Source organism: Rhipicephalus microplus, chromosome 3 (genome assembly GCF_043290135.1).
Source record: "Rhipicephalus microplus isolate Deutch F79 chromosome 3, USDA_Rmic, whole genome shotgun sequence".
NCBI classification, from domain to species: domain Eukaryota; kingdom Metazoa; phylum Arthropoda; class Arachnida; order Ixodida; family Ixodidae; genus Rhipicephalus; species Rhipicephalus microplus.
In genome coordinates this window covers 92,193,205-92,211,734 of record NC_134702.1, presented here as the reverse complement: position 1 = coordinate 92,211,734, position 18,530 = coordinate 92,193,205, and the positions used below count along the sequence as shown (strand labels likewise).

The following is an 18,530-nucleotide window of genomic DNA, read 5'->3' as shown; positions in this document are numbered from 1 at the left end:
CTGATATCTGCACTTATTAAACCTAGTTTATATCATACATCAGATGTACCAAAGTCTCTTCTGTGTGTGTTTGATGTGACATCATTAGGAGCCAGTCCGCTTTCTTCTCATTCTGAAAGCCTAAAACTTATTAAGTGCTCTTTCTCAGCGGTATTCATGTTTAACTTCTCGGTTTTACGTCCTCGTAGTGCTGATGGACAGACAACGCATCTCACCCATCGGAATGCTGGACAACCACGAGGCAGATGCTCTAATCAATGTGGAAATCTCCGTGTTGAATGTTCCGAGCACCAGCACGAATTGTGCGTCAGAGCAGCTGTTCATCGCAGCTGTTCAGTTCAACAACCTGGATGTGATCGGTAAAGTATCCTTCCACAGTTTTACATGCTTTTTAAACACTTCTTGCACGTGAACACTTCCCTGCTATAACAGTCTAATGATTAGTTGTGGATTAGTGACAAGTCACGAAATATGTAAGGCTAAAGAAAAATAGGAATTTATCGGTTTGACTGGTCGCAGAAAGAGTTTTCATGCAATGAATCTTTCACCTTGTTTATTTTTGACAGCAAACCAAGAGACTATCGTCGAGTTAGTAAATTTTGTTCGTTGTCTGAGCCCCTATGAAGCAGTGAAAGTGCCCTCCAAGACGATCTCAACGGCAGGCAGATTGAGCATGTCATCCCAAGTCGATCTCAGCCCATCATTTCAGGCAAGTGAATGAAGAGAATCTGCTGTGGTGCCATAGTGGTCAAAGGAACGCTAAAGTCAAATAGCAATTTAAGTCAGAGTGAAAGCTCAATGCATGACGTCTAAAACAACAATACTATCAACAGCGATGCCCTACTTACCGAGAAATAATGTAAATGCACGAGAACACATGTGGCACGAGTAGGGCATTCGCGAAATGATCCCAATGACATAAGTACCGCCTAAAATTAATCACTAGTAATCGAACTAGCTGCTCTAAATAAAGAACTTTCCACCCAGATGCAATATAATGCTGCTTGTTCGTTTTTGTTTGATTCATGAAAAAAAAAAAAGAACCACCGCACGCTACTATGGGGATAGGCGCAAGTGGTTCAAAGTTCAATTTTCGCCTGGTTAAACTAAACAGGTCGTCTAGCAGGGCCCAGTTGAACCAAGCACGCCTGCCATCTCGGAGGCCATGGCAGGAAATTGATCAATGGCCGTTGTTGCTGCTGTGGCTCCTGCTACTTTCGTTCTGCTGCTATTTGTGTCAGCTACCGTGCTGTAAAGCTGGGCAACGTTGTGCACGACAATGGTGACGTGAAGGTTTTCATTTGAGGCGGGTAATTTTAAGTGTGCCTATGCGATGCAGACCACTAAAACGAGATTCTATTTCAAGATAAGCACTTGCTTGGCACAAAAGTAGCACTACGAGGTTTCTATACCACTATTTCAGCAATTAACATCGACTTAATATTTGCCTTTAGTGTCCCTTTAAGGTGCTTATCTGCTGACCAGAAGGCATAGGTTCAATACCAGCCGCCGATGCCACGTTTTAGTGGAGTTAAAAGGCTCATGAGCTGTGTGATGTAGGTGCACATTAAAGGACCCCAGCAGGTCAAATTATCTGGAGCCTTATACTATAATATGCCTCGTAATTGTATTGGGAATTTTGGCACATATAACCTCAGAAATTAATGGAATGAATTAAATGAATTAAGCTATACTACAGTGAAAGACAGACAGTCTATTTCTTGCATTCTACCCTTCATCAGTGTTATTTCTGTCAGGTTCGTTGTAAAGATAGAAGGGAGCAGCCATAAAGCTTGTCACAGTAGTGACTAAAGACATTGCATTCAGGAACGGATAAGATGTCTTCTTACTTTTTAACATTTTATGCTGTCAGTTAGTGGATGGGCCTCTTACATGAGTACTGTCCTCTGACTTGAGTTGATGCAGTGCTAATATATGGTACATCTGTACACACATTACATTGATGTTTGCATCACACGCTGGCTGTAGTGGCTCGCTAACACCTTCCCCTTTTTTAACACAAAATTGCTTTATGCTGGGGCCCACTAAGACCTTCCAGATGTATTTTTGTCACGGAAATGTAAAAAAAGAAAAAAAGTACACGGTCAGATGTCAAAGAAAAGAATTTCTGTCAATGGGCGACCTCTCGGTCTGCAGCAGTAGATGCCGAGGATGCTGTCCACTGTGCCGCAGCCACAGACTCCAACAGTTTTACAAACATGTCTTTTATATCTCACACTTTCAGCTCTCTTAGTGAGGGAGATGGTGTCGCCTTTTTTGGAGCACTAAAGTAAATTAATTCATCATTACTGTGGCCTCTACGATTTGCAAGTGCAATGCGTGTTGGTACGCGTTTGTCTCATTCGGCACATTTGAAATACGAGCAATACAATTTTGTCAACGTCCCAACTCACCGCATGGTGCCGACCTTAGCCTAAGCGTTGGCCTCGCTCATAGCATCCATCCAACTCAAAAATAGATCTGTGATGCATGCGTCCCTCACCTGGATGAAATACTGTGTTCCTTGCTTACGCTTGTCTCAAGGAAAATTGTGGGCTACAGGGGCCACACGAATTGCTTAGCGTTTCCATCTGGTCGGACTGTGGTGTTCAATCGCACTTAACGTGCCACGAGATGGCAACCTTAGCTCAAGTTCTGTCCTATTAGCGATGCTCTTCTGGCTGTCACTTCTGTTTACGCTCTCGCCGTTAACATCTGGCCATTAGTCGTCATATTATAGTTATATCATGGCTGCTAGTCGTTGGGATGGAGATGTACTACCAAGTGTCAACGTGGGTGCATCCACACTAAACGGCACTATAGCTTCCTAACACCAATATATACATAGTGCAAGCTCTCCTATATGAATGCACAGTCAATCACCTCTGTAGGGGCACATTTTACTTTTGTGTTGTACCGGTTCCTTATAATGAAGCGATCAACCATGTTTTTTCTTTTGGTTTGACCCGTGCAGTCAACACCCAATCAGCTCAGTAACTTGCAGCTGACGTTTGATTTTCATCGCTTCAATGTGCTGCTGTTGCGTGCTGTGAGTAAGAAGGGCAGTGTGTCAGGCCAGAAGGTGGCTACGGCAACTGTCAGTGGAGCGAGGATACAGGTGTCCATAGGTGAGTACATTTGGGCATGCAAGGTTTACCAAATTGACTAGCGTGCTTGAGTTAAGTGGTAGAAGTGATATAACTAGGCATGTTGTTGAAGTCACCAAGGCGTGGCTAAAGCATGAATGACCTAGGTACGATCTTGATGCACAAGGCAATGTAGGTGATAGCAGGGACCATGCTACAAGGCGCAAATTTTTTCATATCTTGTAGACACAATGTGAATGTTGCATCCCGGCTTCACGTAACAAACCTTCTAGACCAATTGTAAGGACTATTAGAATATCTCCTGCCTCAAATATGTTGACTTTGGAGAATGTCTATGAGAATATGTCCTGCCCAAAATATGTTGACATTGGGGAATGTCACAGTATGGTTCAGTATATTGGTTATTTCGATGCAAGACTACGAAAGAGTGCAGGTTTGAGGTAGGATGATTCACTGCATGGCAGTTTTTCTCCTAATAATATGCTTGAGCACATTACATCTGTCTGTAATATGGAGTAGCTTACTAAACCAAGTTCGTCATTATCAAGTATAATTAAATGAAACCCTTGTTGCACAAGTCATCTGTATCTTGAAGCAAATGCCTTGCTTTTTTTTATTTCTTCACAGCATGAAATTTTCTTGAATGCCTTTCCTGACAGCATACGCCAAAACATCACCTTGTCCATAGTATAAATGCCATAAATATTTTCCAATACTGAAGCAAGCTTGCAAGGGTGCAATGTGAAGCTGCATTCAATATATCAAAAATGACGGTGAACTTTTTTGATAAACTTGTAGTACAGTTGTATACATCTTCATTGGGTTTCTGAGGCGATGTTATAGCAGCTCACTATGAACGAGAATTTAGTACGACAATACTTCAATAATTTATTTTGATAATGTGTTCATAATCTTAAAAATGTGTTTGTGCACTGCATTGCTTACTAGGTAGCCGCTGTAACATTCAAATTGGGACACTATTTCGCATGAAAAGGCTATATGATAATATGTTTAACAAAGACGTCTTGTGCCATGTTTCTTACTGCTCTTTCAGGATCGTCACTTGAGATTCAGGGCACCTTAGGTGGGCTTCAGGTGTGTGACCTAATTTCCGATAAGACCCTGCACCGAAGAATCGTTAGCATGGGCAGTGACCCACACCTCGGGCATGACTTGCACGACCTGCTGGGCAAGCGTCATCATGTGGAGCTCTACCGTTCGCTACCGCTGGCTGGCCAGGACTCTGCAAATGCCGAGAAAGCCTTCGAGTTCACCATCAAGCGTTACGGTGCTCAAAGCAAACAGTCCGAGTCCGAGTGCCTGGAGGTCGTGGCGCGCATGGCGTCCGTCTGCTACACGCACTCACCACTGTTGCTGCACGAGCTAGCGTCATGCGCGGTGGAGTTCAAGCACTGTGTCTCGATGCTTGCCCAGTCTATCAAGAATGCTGCCACTGAGGTGGCGCTGGGCATAGTAAATTTGCCAGCACAGAGCATGGCATTCTCTTTCCACGTCTACCCACCGGACAGCACACCGATGCCCACTCTGCAAAGGGAGATTTCAATAAACGAGCCGTCTGACGTGCAGTCTGCCCTGCCGCTGGATGTGAAGTGAGTTGGAGGAATAGAAGCTTTTTTTTATTAACCTAATCTAATTCGAATTGGCACTAGCGTTTTGTTTTTATTGTATTTTTTGCATCAGATGTTGGGAACTATCTCTGTTATCCTGCCTAGGTGAAGCAAGAGCCTGTACTGTCACATTGTGTGATGATGAAGTCAGGAGAATACTAAACTTGTGCAAATAATGAATTTTAGGTTCAAAGTGAATAGTGATTTCGATCGAATAATTTTGAATCAAATTCCAATAGCGTATATATCAATCACATTTTATTGAAAAAGTAGGTGTACTTGTCATGACCTAACTAACCTGCACAATATTTAAAAGAATTGAAACAAGGCCTGTGAAAATATCATTTTTTGGTGCAAGAGAAGAGAAAACCACTTTGAATAGTAGCAGGATTTGAGTTTCGGTAGAAAGCAAGTGATAGCTTGTAAAATATGTCAAGTTTTAAAATTTGCTATACTTAGAGCATATAAGTCGGTATAAAAAGCTTAAAACATGAATGGATGTGAGGGTATTATCCTAATTTAAACTTGAAAGGGGGCTTTGTGGCAGGGTGAATTTTGCTTGAGTGCATGTATTCACGGATCGACACTACCTTATTGCAGTGAAACTATCTTTGCAGTATATTACATGCAGACTACAGCTGGGCGAGTCGGCATGTATCCATATTATAACTTTTTTAGCGCACACAAAAAACAAGACAAGAAAGAGACAGACGTGTGCTAACTCTAAACTGATTTATTTTTGAAAGGAACAAAACATATAAGTACCTGGAAATCAGCGTAGCGCTTGTGCAAGTAATGGGACAGGCAAACATGAAAGGATATGGCTTTGCAGAATTTAAAAAACTGTACTTTCTATCTGTTAGAGGCACCGAAAGTTGACTAATACATTTGTTTGTACACCTGTTGAATGGAAGGCTTCCGTAAGTTCAAATGTTAGTTTACTAGAAAACTCATTAGGTAAAGAAACTTTTTGACACTTGTCAGGTCATTGTAATCATGTCATTGGGATCCCCTTATTTCGTGATACAGATATTTTGTTCTGACATAAAGATAAACTAACCCGTGAACTTACAAAAGCCTTCCATATAAATAGGTGTACAAACAAATGTGTCAGTCAAGCTTCAGTGGCTCTGTGGAGGAAATCCATGGCAGCTTTCACATATTTAATAAGTAGCATAGCAACTATGCTGGATTACTTGTCTTCATCCTTGCTCTTAATGTGAGTGGAACACCTCAGCTAACCTTTCTCGACTACTTTTCTTTCAGGCTTGATATCCTGCTGCAGACACCAGTGATCGTGCTTCCCTGTAGTCCCTCCAGCCGCAACGTGTTGGTCGCCCACCTCGGTCGCATCTCGCTGCAGAACACAAACTCGTCTGTTCTGCAGTCGGCACAGTTTGCATTCAACTCGTGCGACCCGCACAAGGCCGGCCTCTTCTTTGTGCAGTTCAGGGACATGAATCTGTACTCCCTGAACATTGACGAGAACCTCGCGGCTGCATCGGGAAAGACGGGCCCCACGGTTGGCTTGCCGCCGGCCGATTCAGTGCCAGTTGCGGACCTGTACAGCTGCCAGGCTCATGGCCGTCCCATTCTGCACGACACAATAATCGAGTTTACTGTTCAGTACAAGCAACCACTGGAGGAACTGGATGTTGGGTGGTTCGATGAAGATGAGGGAAATGTGGGCGACACCTTGGTTCAACCAAAGACACAGCCCATCCTTGAGGTAGTGAACTTTATAAAACATTGATTCTGACACTGAGTATTGAAAAACGTTGTTTTATTACACTCCATTTATTTTAGCAATCTAAGTGGTAAAAATATTATTATTATTATTATTTTGTTTGGGCACATGTATACACTCTTAATATTAAGAAAAAGGTGCAAGAAGACTGTCAGCTGTCGTTGCATGGGACATGATGCATGCTGTTCAGGAAGGCAGTAAAATAAATGTAGAAATGGAAGGTAGTAATAAGTGCAAAAAATACAGAGATATTAAAAGTTTGAATGAAAGGTATTGTGCACATAGTTATCACACTGTATGTGGAATGGATATGAGAAAAATTTCTGTACACTTTCTTGCAGAATTTCGAGTATACTAAGACAAATAATGAATCAAGATATAAAATCTACTTATGTGTAGCAGTAACCAGTAATGCACTATGCATTTACTTTAATGGTAGCTTTTGCACGTGTACTCGGGTAAGGCTTTAGGGATGACCTTGGATCAGGACATCATCACTTGATCTGCTAAACATAACCTGAGAGTTTAACAGAATATGTTCATGGTCGCATTTCATTTACTAGTATTTATGAGCATATTGTCTCTAACCTGCACGTCAGGGAGCAGTCTTGTTGGTTGAAATTATTCATAGCGGGCTTTGCATAAAAGATGCAGCTTCCGAAAATAATTTCAATTGCTTGAAACTGTGCCCTTTTTCTTTACAGTATTATTTTATTTTGTGTGTGTAGTTTACTTGTTATATAACATAGCACACACAGTTCAAAAGAGGTTGTTTGAGATGAATTATTTAGGTACTGCTTTGGGGTTATGACTTATCACTTCGGTGAACAAGCTGTGCTATTTTCTGTTCTCTAGGTTTCTGGAACCGTCATAAATGTCCTCAAGTTTGCAGTGACAAAGTATCAGTATGAACTGCTGCTACAGTCAACCAAGAACATGACATACTGCAAGGATATTAGCAGTGAAGATGAGGACATGACTGAATCTCTCCATATCTCTGCATCTTGGGTACTGCCTTTGTTTTTGTGTATATTGTAGCTTGTGAAATTTCTCAGTACGGTATTCTTAATTTGTAGGCTACAATGTTGGCAAATATGACAAAGTTTTAGATTTTTGGGCTCAGGTGTTCCCGAAGTTTGGCTTTATCAATTTATGGTTAAGTAAGAAAGTGCCGTCCCCCAGTTCAGCCAGAGCAGGAACGTCAAGTTTACAGTTAGTACTCAAAGCTTTTGAAGGAGTTAGCGCAGCTGACTTGTCATTATTTCTAGTTCCAGCAGTCGGCTCGCCACAACTGAGTGAAGATGCCTGTTCACTGAAGCGGTCACATCATTAGTATTCCTTGCCTAATATTGAGAAGAGTTTCACAATGCCATCATCACATTTTTAGCACTAGAGAGAAGAGGAAATCTACAAGCCACTTCTAATGTTTGGAACCTTCAAAAAGCATTATAAAAATGCATTCTCTATTATGTTAAATGCTTGGCATTAGGATTGTGTGAATAGTTAATTTTAGGTTTGAAGTGAATTCAAAGCGAATAGTGATTTTGGTTGAATAATTTCGAATTGAATTTGAATTGTATATGTATTACATAAAGAAAGAGGGGCATATTTGTCATGACCAAACTAACCTGCACAATATTTTTTGAAAACTCTAACAAGACATCTGCAAATGCCATTTTTTTTATCCAATTGAAGTGGAAACAACTTTGAACAGTAGCAGAATTTTACTTTTGGTAGTATGCAAGTGATAGCCTGTAAAATAGGTTAAATTTTAAAATTTGCTATACTTAGAGCATATAGGTCGGTATAACGAGGTTTTAAAGTGAAAAAAAAAAAAGAATTGATGTGAGGGCAATATCTTCATATAACCTTGAATTGGGGCTTCTCAGCAATGCGGATTTCTTTCAATTGTGTGTTTTTACGGCTCTGTAGCACTTGACAGCAATGAAGCCACTTTTACAGAAAGGTAAATGTGAAATTATATTTTGATAGGTGCTTTCAATGCTTAGCATCCCTCCACTGCAGTAAAGATATGCTAAAGGAAACTAACATACTACACGTGCAGCCTAATATGCACCTACTTGTTTTTTTCGATTAATGCAAAATTTACAATAATTTATATTCAATTTAAAATGAATTAGAATACTGAATTATTCATTCAAATATTAGAAGCATTCGAGTATTCGCACAAGCCTACTTGCCATAGCCCTATGCTACGTTTAGGCTTACTTCTAGAGTAAGGATCAAGCCATTGCTAGCAAGTTATCGTACAGCTTGCCACGGCGCTGCAATTAGCGGTTGTTCGTTTTGACCAAGTTTGGCTGGAAGTGGGCTTTGTTTCTTTGTTTCTTAAGCGGATTACATGTAGCCACATTTCGCGTGCTTTGTGTAACTGTTTCTATTTAATCAATCGATTGGTGCACGCATTGGGGCACAGGATGAATTGGCATCAAAGGATTTGCACGGTGAACATGAAAGGCCACAACAAAGCCTTGTCAACATCGTTGAAGATGGCTTGAGGCAGATGGCATTCAGCTACCATGTCAACTTCGTACTGCCAGAGCTCGTGATCAACATCTGCTCTGACCTGTGCAATGACAAGCAAGACCTTGTTGCCTTGTCCTTCCAAGAATTTGTTGTGAACTACGAGCAAGACAATCCGTACGAGACATTGGTTCAAGTGAGTTGATGTTCTGCACGTTTGACATGCTCTTTCTGCTGATGTGCACTGTTATTGGCTGACTCACAGCGAGCAGTTTGGTTTAGTGTATAACAAAAAAAACAAAATCCCCTCTGATATGTTTAACTGTAAGGTTTTATCGCATTCTAATAAAGGTGACTACTAGATGATGACTTGTCATGTTCAACAAAAGCTGTTTTGTAGTTTAAGGAAACTGTCATGGGTACACTCGCGTCTTCTGATAACCATTCGCTGCTTTGTACGTATTTCTTTAAATGTGCATCTAATTATGCAAAAACACATTGGCTGGTATTAATTTGTGCTTCCTATATTACCTATATTTCTAGCTTAGCCACTTAGTAGAGTTTGTTACGTCTGTGAGAGCTTGCTTACTCTATTTAATTTTCTTCACCTATAAAACACTTACCTTTTTCTTTGCTATTTGCTGTAGTCTTTGAAGACTGGAGCATAGGCCCGCCCTTCTCTCGCATTAGCATGTGTTGAAGCATGTGTCCTGTGTCTGCGAGGATGAAGTGCTGATCATGCGTTTGCCTTGGTTTTAATCATTTGGAAGCTAATGGTGACATTAAACATAGAAGCATTACTAAGATCCTCGATAAGAAAGATACCCATAAGCAAAAATCATTCGTTTTTAAACATAATTTGGTGCCTAGAAGAACAGTTATGTTTTGGCAGTACTAATAATTATAGTAAAGCTTTTGTCAAATCTATACACTATGGCTGTGTGTCTCAATTACTACTTGGAGTGATCTAAAATTAACTAAAGAAATTATTTCTTTCGACATTTTTCTGGTGCTTATATTATTTTGCTCCTTACTGCTAAGCAATCTAAGCTGTTGAAGACTAAATTGAGTGACTGACGACAATTGGCAGTGAAAGTTGAAGACAAGTACTTCCTGAACTATCATTTATCTTGCGACAGTTGGTGTCCATTGAAGAAAAATATGGTCCGGTGATGCATGTGGTGCGAATTTGTTAATCTTAGAAAACAAAATGCTTACTATGGTACTACAATGTGACGCCTTTCATTTGCAGCTGGCTCTGAAAGGCGTTATTATGGAGGACCTCGTCGAAAGTCCCGAATCTAGCCACCGCTACTTGATTCGGTCCTGTAACCCCGAGGAAGAAGCGGGGGACTCCAAGGATGCTCGGCCGCCCAAGTCGGATTTCATCTCGTTTTCCTGCCCAGACATGACATACCACATTCCGGCTATTCCAGCCCACCCATCTCTTCCCGACAGGCTCTGCACTCAAAATGTCTTCCAGGCACATCTGAAGAAGAACAAACCCTCGGGTAATGTTATTGTCGGGTAACCCGCCTGTCCCGTATATATTTTTTTTCCAGCCCACTGCGTGCCTAGTTGCGTCTCTCAGGACCATAAACAAACTTCCACCATTCATCTATCCTTGCTAAAAACGTGCACATGCTTAAACATACGCATAATATTGAAAGCTTCTTCTGGGAAATGTAAATTTGAAAGATTTAGCGAGTGTTAAAAGGTGTTGTAGCTGCTGTTACTGCTTTATGAGTAGAGTCCAGCTGGTCACAATGGCCCAGTGGCCATAGTATCCTGGCATAGACCATGAAATCACGGATTTGATTATTTGGTATTGCAGTCTCATTCTAGTGTTTGTAGAATACAAATTTGCTTGCGTACCTGCATTCAAGTGTGCGTCAAAGTACTTCAGTTAGTAAAAGTAACCCTTGGAAGTGTTCAAAACAGCATTTGTCATGGCACCTGTATTGCTTTAAAGCGATAAAATATATAAAACAAACAAGGGAACAAATAAATATTGGAGTGTGTTGTAGCTATTGTAGTTACATTATGAAGGTACATGGACATGTCTCTGCATGAAGGATGAGCAATACATTCTTGATACGCATCCATATGAAAGTGAGCAAAAATGTTCTCACGGATTATGCCAACAACAAGCACATTTCCGTATTATATGTAACTGTTATGGTGTCAACTGGCTTTGCTTATCAAGCTCGTTAACTTGCAGAGCACGCAAAGAAGAGGGGCCAATGTAGCAGCACGTGTGCTTCGCCGTCCACTCCACCTCCATCGCCGTGTGGTTCTGCCAGTCCCTCCCTTTTGCTGGCTCAAGCGGACACCCTAATGCACATCAACATGCATCTCATCGACAGACACTGCCCAGAGTTTGCTTCCAAACACAACAGTGTAAGTGTCGAGCTTTCTTGGTAGTTACATAACACATCTCAGTGTTCAAGACATTTCAAGGTTGCCCATTAGCCTCCTCGCGGCACAGAGGTGGTTGCTGTACTTTATGCATTCTGTTACTAATCCTGCCATCACTCCACCATCGCTCATAGTTTTACGGACCGTAAACCCTTCGAAAAGTACTGCCAAATGTCAGACCATTTCTGGACAGCAGGTGCATTTTTTGTGCCCAGTATGTGTAAATGCATTGCCACAACAGAATATGTCGTCTTGTTCCATTGCTGCAGCCAGGTCAGGGACGCATTAAAGTGTTTGTAACAAATGTGTCCAGCATTCGTGCTTGTTCCTGTTTGAACAGCATTGTCTTACTTAGTCTCATAGCTATGCAAATCGGCCAATTCTGCTCAGTGTTGCGATGTCTTGATGATATAAAACACACGGGATTCATATTTCTAGATTGAATATTGTATAAAGTAAACTATCTCATATTTTCTAAGCTTTCTACTTGTTGAGCATTTTTCTACTTGTGAGAGGCACGTTTCTATTACCTCGAATATATGTTGTGGAACTTATTCCATTGTCTTTAGGTCAGCAAGGCTGTAGCCGTTGATGTTAACAGCCTGGAGATGGTAATCAATTCTCAGACGTGGGTGATGGTGCTAGACTTCCTTGGCTTGGCTGCTGATCTTCCTGAACAGCCTAGGCCCACCTCAAGGCAGAATTCTCTGCTTAGAGAAGACTTAGACGTAGAGCAAGGTAAGAAAGACGTAGTTTTGGAGGCATCCATTCACGAAATACTTTTCGTGAATGGAAACAAACACAGAAAGTAATGGTTCTTAACGACACTACCATAGCAATTAAAGTGCATGCTTAAACAAACTTTGCTTTCAAACTTAGTGTTACTGTTTCACAGAAAGCTTTCCAGTCAGTTTAATAAGATAAGCGGGGTGAAGCAAGCCATGTCAGTCCCTTGTGCTTGTCAAAATTCAAACTGCTTTTCACTTTCTCACTGCTGCACTTGTGCAGTTATCAAAGGTCTCATAATTGCATGTTTTTTTAGATACAAAAAAACTATGTATTTATCATGCTCTTGTATGTTTAATTTACCTTGTATCTAGTTGAGGACATTAAGTGTAGTCTCTCATGTTTGTTGAATCACTAATTTGTACTGACTGCTAATGTTCTGGATTGTTACATCCAAACATTAGTCAATTACCTCCATGTTTCCATGTTTGCAGTGCTCACTGAGTAATACTCGACATAATATTCATGATTGCTGTGCTAGCAATTGAAGGTCTGTTCTCGCAAACAAAAAAGTTTACAGAAGCTTTCAAATCTATGCCCGGGACATGCTCTTGTACAAAACAGTATCATTTTGCCGCACTTAGTTCAAATCTATCATTTCATTTGTTTCTACGCAGAGCGTCAGGCAGATGTCGACAATACAGAACTGGAAGTGAATATCCGCAACTTCATTGTGACACTCAACAAGCCAACTTACGAGCTGGCCAGAGCCACAGTGAGTGGCTTCTCGAGCCACCTGTCGTTGAGAGATTCCAACATTACGCTACAAGCGAGCCTCAGCAAGATATGCGTTCTGGACCTGACGGAGCATGGTCAGCTGTACAGGGAGCGCTTCATCACGGCCGGTTCAGAGGCGCTACACTTCACTGTGTTCAAGTAAGTGGGCCTGGAGTATCTCTCTTTTGTTTCTTTACCTATTTGTATTTTTACCAATTTATTTTATCAATTTTTTTTAGTGTCTAATGTGACACTAAGTTTGTCTCTGATGCTCACATCTGTGATGTACTGTGTTAGAAAACCAAGGATCACAGAAGATGCTTGCCCTAATACATTATGTGGTATGATGCCACGTAATGCTCTCCTTGTATTCGTTATTTTCGTACATAAGAAAGCAAACATAACATTTTATTGATTATGCCTTATACTATTAGTAGTGTGTGTTCTTACCGCTGTAACGCCCATGTGAGATCCGGGTTTGTGTCGGCCATGAAAAAGTGAACGAGTGTCTGATGGGTTTACTCGGCAGCAAAGTGATAAGGGTGTCCTTATCAGAGCGCATTGCTCAAAGCTCAGCATTGCGTCTAAGTGGGCACCTAGAGTATTTTGACCATTTTCCAAGGTTGCAACCGAAGCTTGATCTTGCAACCTCTCATTGTGGTCATACATGTCATGCTAGTGTGAAAATTCAAACTATGCGGAAGAAGTTGAAAAATAGTGTCGCTGGAGCTTAACACTCCGACAAAAGGACTTTGTCAGGATCAAGGACAAGTGTGACGGAAAGTTAATTTGCCGAGACGTTGGCTCCAGCGACATTTCTTGTTCCTCGACCTCTCGTTAGTGTGTGGAGAGCTTAATGTCCTGCAGTATGAAATCTCAGCGGAGTTGCTGATGCTTGCCTTGCTACTGTCCAATGCCTATGGCATAAAACACTGTGTTGGTGTTACATTATTTGCAAGATTTAGCAGAATGACATATTTCGTCTGAAAATTGTTAATTCTTAATTAAAGCTTTTCCTACCTTTTCTAGGTTTAAAGTTTGCATATTGTCGTCTTTCTTGCCTAGTGGGTTCAAAGGCAGAGGGGCAGAGAGTTGAAGGTTGTTTGCTCCTATTTCTTGCTATCTGACAGTGGAGATAAGTTTTATGTCTTGAAAATGGACTCAATATGTTGGTGACTTATTGGCAGGCATGGGCACATATTTTACTACTTCGAATAATCGAATCAGTACCACAGTATTCGAATTCACCTCAACATGAATTTAAAATATTTATAACTTCCGAGTACGGTATTCGATAGGAATGAGTAGATGTATATATGACCTCTTGTAAACTTCCTGTAAAAGTGCTTTTGCTGCATTGGGGCAGGGGGTGTTATTTTATGAAACTACCTACACTGACTTTAAAAAATTTACGTTGCCATGAAGCCGCAATTCGAAGTTAACTGTGCAGTTCTCATGGATTGAAACAGGAAAATTAGAGCGAAGTAATACAGTTATTTTTATTTTGACCATCTTCAGTTCGAGTCTTATTGGCATATTTTTAACCCAAGCATGTAAATCACAGTGAACATTCTTTTTAAAGACCAAATTTTTCGTGACATGACATGTCTATCTTGAGAAATTGCACTTCTAAGTCATTATACTAAAGAATTTGATATTGATTTTGAAGCCGAGAGTACTGTACTTACTACCTGCACCTCGATTATTGTTTTTGCTCGAATTTCAAGGTGTGTTTTAATGGCTTATAAGCGCTTAGTATAAAAAATTTTAATTTTTTTTTTTACCACTTGCACCCTGCTGTTATCCAAATCTTGCTGCTATTCAAGATGCCTTGTGGTTCACTTTGAGCAAAAAGAGTGACATTCACACATGCCTACTTTCATTGCTTAAAAATTTTGCGTAATTAAGTTGCCTTGTTTATGTTTATAATGTGTGGTATATACTACTCATTCCATTCAATGTGACATTGTCCGAACAATTCGTTGTTCGCTTAGAATTTGCTTAGAACCTCAAATTTACTTTTCGCTAAAGCTGTGAAAATAGTAAAATTTTGGGTGTAAAGCAAATTTAATATTGAAATGCAAGTGTAAATCAAATAGAATATTTTTTTAATATTTCTCAAATACTCCTATATTCTTTTTTTATTATAGTTTGAAGCAAAATTGCTGGGAATTAGTTGGACATGATTTCTAAGCATATTCTTGTGAGATATAGCCACAAGAAAGTGTTTATTTTCGCTATGTTAATGACGTGCTGGCAGGGTAATATTTCATAGTCGTCTTACCAAGAATGAGGCAGTGCAGAGGCCAAGTGGTATTTGTACATGATTTGGTGCTACCAAAGTATTGCCGACAACACATGTGAAAGGCAGAGATGCTACAGTTAAACCTGGATATAACAGAATTGATAAATTCCCGGAAAAATTTGTTATGAAGAGGATTTCGTTATATAGAGGTTCGGTATAAAAGTTGGGAAAATGAACATGCAAATTAAACAAAAGGGGGACTGAAGGCAGAGCTAACCCAAAACACTTATTTAGCGGTAAAAAACGCAGTTATTATTGCGATTGCAATTGTATGGACATGGTAGGCGTATTTTCGTCTTCGCCGCCATGTTCTGTAATAAGTCCAAATTGATAACATGACCCCACGCGTCGGAACTTTTGCGAGCAAGTAAAAGCCCGCGAGTGCTGCTGATGCTGAGATCAAATGAGTCGGCCCATCCCTATCGCCTGGAAAGTGCATAAGATAACATTTCCCGCTTGTTAGAACTACCGTAGAATGCTCAAACAGAAAGTAAACCACCCGTCTTGAATGAGCATGTAACAATGCAGGGAATGGGAAGGGGGTCGCACTCGAGTAGCAATAATGAACTTGGATTTTAAGGGCGGTCGCAATCGCTGGCACGCTTGCTATCTCGGCAAATATCAGTGTGGTTTCAACGCAAAGAGACTGTGTGAAAAGAGCACTTCTCCCTGGAGCGTTCATATTTGCTCACACCAGCGTTTGGTACGAGTTCTGCGATATCGGGTCCAAAAGAGTTGGCTGCCAGCCTTACTTCTTATAACATTAAAATTTTTTGCTATCGCGTTCACTGCATTCCATTCAACGCGCCGTCATGTTGTTGCCAGAACTAATTGACTAATCGCGAAAGCTACCAGCCTGTGAACTTGCGGCGCAAGACGGGAAGCGCGTGACGAGTCCACTTCTAATGATCCGTCGTCACCGTGGTCTCGGAAAGTTAAATTCAGCGCCTAATCTGACATCCCTGCGGCAGTGATGACACGGTTGTCCGAAATTAAGAAAAGTCACAGTTACAGCACAAGGGTGAAGCAATGAATGTGATAGAAACAACTTGGAAAGTAATGCTGAGAACGGCAAGCAGATCGAAACGTGCACCGCGAGGCTCATGCACAAATGACACACGAAAATAACATGCACAGGATGAGAGCGAACTAACAATGTTTACCGCACGAAACGTAATAGCAGGTTCAGATACGAGTGCGAACTAAGAAGTGCCCCAGTTGTTTGCTGTATTTGAAAAGCGAACTATTTTCGCAAACGGCACCTGTTCAGTGAGCAAAGTGATCTTTGTACGCCCGGCAACTAAACCAATCGTTCCGGTCAAGTCGAAGGCACGCGATTCTTCCCACTCAAGGATAAGCGCGGGAGCAAAAGCAAAGGCAGTGTTGTAAGCAAAGGTGAGGAATGGTAGGCGAGTGTCCCAGTTTTTGTAATCTGGACTGATGTAGACAACTATCATATCAGCAAGAGTACGCTGAAACCTCTCAGTGAGACCGTTGGTCTGAGGATGGTAGCTTGAAGCTTTCTTGTGTGTTATTCCAGAGGTGCACAATACTTCATTTAGCACTTCTGATGGGAACACCCTTCCACGGTCATTCAGCAATACACGAGGGGCTCCGTGGTGCAGAACGATAGCGTGCAGAACGAAGTCGGCAACTTCCGAAGCAGAGGCAGTAGATACAGACGTCTCCGCGTAGCGTGTCAAGTGGTCTACGGCGGTCACCATCCATTGTTTGCCAGTAGATGTGACGGGAAGAGGGCCGTAAAGGTCAATACCTACAACCTCAAATGGTGTTGTGGGGCACGGGATTGGCTGTAGAGGCCCAGCCGGTGCAGTTGTCTGGATTTTACGACGCTGGCACGGGGCACAGGAACTGACGTAGCGCGCGATGCTAGTATAAATGCCGGGCCAGTAGAAGCGACTTCGAATGTGATCGTGAGTTTTTTGAATACCAAGATGTCCGGCAGTCAAGTCATCGTGGAAGGCTTTAAGCACGTCAAGTCGAAAAGAGTGTGGTAACACGGGAACCCAGCGTTGACCATCAGGGTGGTAGATGTGACGGTACAGAACTCCATTCTCCAGTTTAAATCGCAAGAGTTGACGACGATGCCGCGCGTTAGGTGGATGGGAAGTTCCTGAGAGCTGGTCCATAATACGCCTACAGTATGGATCAGACAACTGGCAGGAGTGAAGTGTGCGCTTGTCGTCCGATAATAGCTGTTCTATTGAGGCGAGCGCAGGCGCTGCAGTAGATGTGATGGTCGAACTTTGACCGATGCTGAGCTGGGTATTTGGTAGCGGGCAGTGCGAAAGGGCGTCGGCGTCTTGGTGTTTTCTACCTGGCTTGTAAATGATATCGAAGTCATACTCCTGTAAACGTAGAATCCACCGGTCCAAGCGTCCAGAGAAGTTCTTCAACGTGGAAAGCCAGCATAGGGCGTGGTGATCGGTAACGATCTTGAAATGACGGCCCTGGAGGTAGGGACGGAACTTTTGCACTGCCCAGACCACAGCCAAGCACTCCTGCTCAGTTATGGTATAGTTCTTCTCAGTCGCGGTTAATGCTCTACTGGCATGCGCAACTACCCTCTCTTGTGAAGAGGTGTCGCGTTGGAGCAGAACGGCACCTATACCGCGGCCGCTAGTGTCCGTATGTAGGATGGTCGGTGCGGCCTCATCAAAGTGGCGGAGTACAGGTTTGAATGTGAGGGCACACTTTAACAGTTCGAATGCCATTTGACATTCTTCCGACCACAGAAAAGGCACGTCAGAAGCAAGAAGCTGGTGCAGTGGAGCCGCTATTGATGCGAAGTTTTGTATAAAATGGCGAAAATAGGAGGCGAGACCAAGAAAACTTCGCAACTCTTTCAGCTTTCCGGGCCGCGGAAAGCGAAGCCCCGCAGCAATTTTGTCCGGATCGGGCCGAATTCCGTCTTTGCTCACGACGTGGCCCAAAACCTTGATAGCTTCTGTGGCGAAACAGCATTTTTTCTTGTTGAGTTGGAGACCAGCGCGGCAAGGCATGTCAGAACGTCATCCAAACGTTGCAGGTGCTGAAGAAACGTTGACGAAAAAGTGACGATGTCGTCCAAGTAGCAGAGACAGGTCTTTCATTTAAGGCCGCGCAGCACGGTATCGATCATGCGCTCTAATGTAGCGGGCGCGTTGCACAGCCCGAAAGGCATAACGTTGAATTCGTATAGCCCATCGGGGGTTGCGAATGCCGTTTTCTCTTTATCCTCTTTGTGCATAGGAATTTGCCAGTATCCGGAACGCAGGTCGAGGCAGGAAAAGTATTTCGCGCCTTGTAGAGAATCAAGGGCGTCAACAATGCGAGGC

The 18,530-nt window shown here is 42.0% G+C and overlaps 1 protein-coding gene across 1 annotated transcript in view; it reads left to right on the top strand.

Moving 5' to 3' along the window:
* Positions 1–18,530, top strand: part of LOC142803829 (intermembrane lipid transfer protein VPS13D-like) — a 149,880-nt gene that overhangs the window by 40,283 nt on the left and 91,067 nt on the right. Inside the window, exons 27-37 of the mRNA XM_075889975.1 lie at positions 189–359; positions 567–709; positions 2,975–3,128; positions 4,162–4,717; positions 6,002–6,464; positions 7,338–7,490; positions 8,920–9,162; positions 10,219–10,477; positions 11,188–11,366; positions 11,954–12,122; positions 12,788–13,046. Coding sequence (XP_075746090.1) covers positions 189–359; positions 567–709; positions 2,975–3,128; positions 4,162–4,717; positions 6,002–6,464; positions 7,338–7,490; positions 8,920–9,162; positions 10,219–10,477; positions 11,188–11,366; positions 11,954–12,122; positions 12,788–13,046 — 2,749 coding nt within the window. The remainder of the gene's footprint in view (positions 1–188; positions 360–566; positions 710–2,974; positions 3,129–4,161; positions 4,718–6,001; positions 6,465–7,337; positions 7,491–8,919; positions 9,163–10,218; positions 10,478–11,187; positions 11,367–11,953; positions 12,123–12,787; positions 13,047–18,530) is intronic.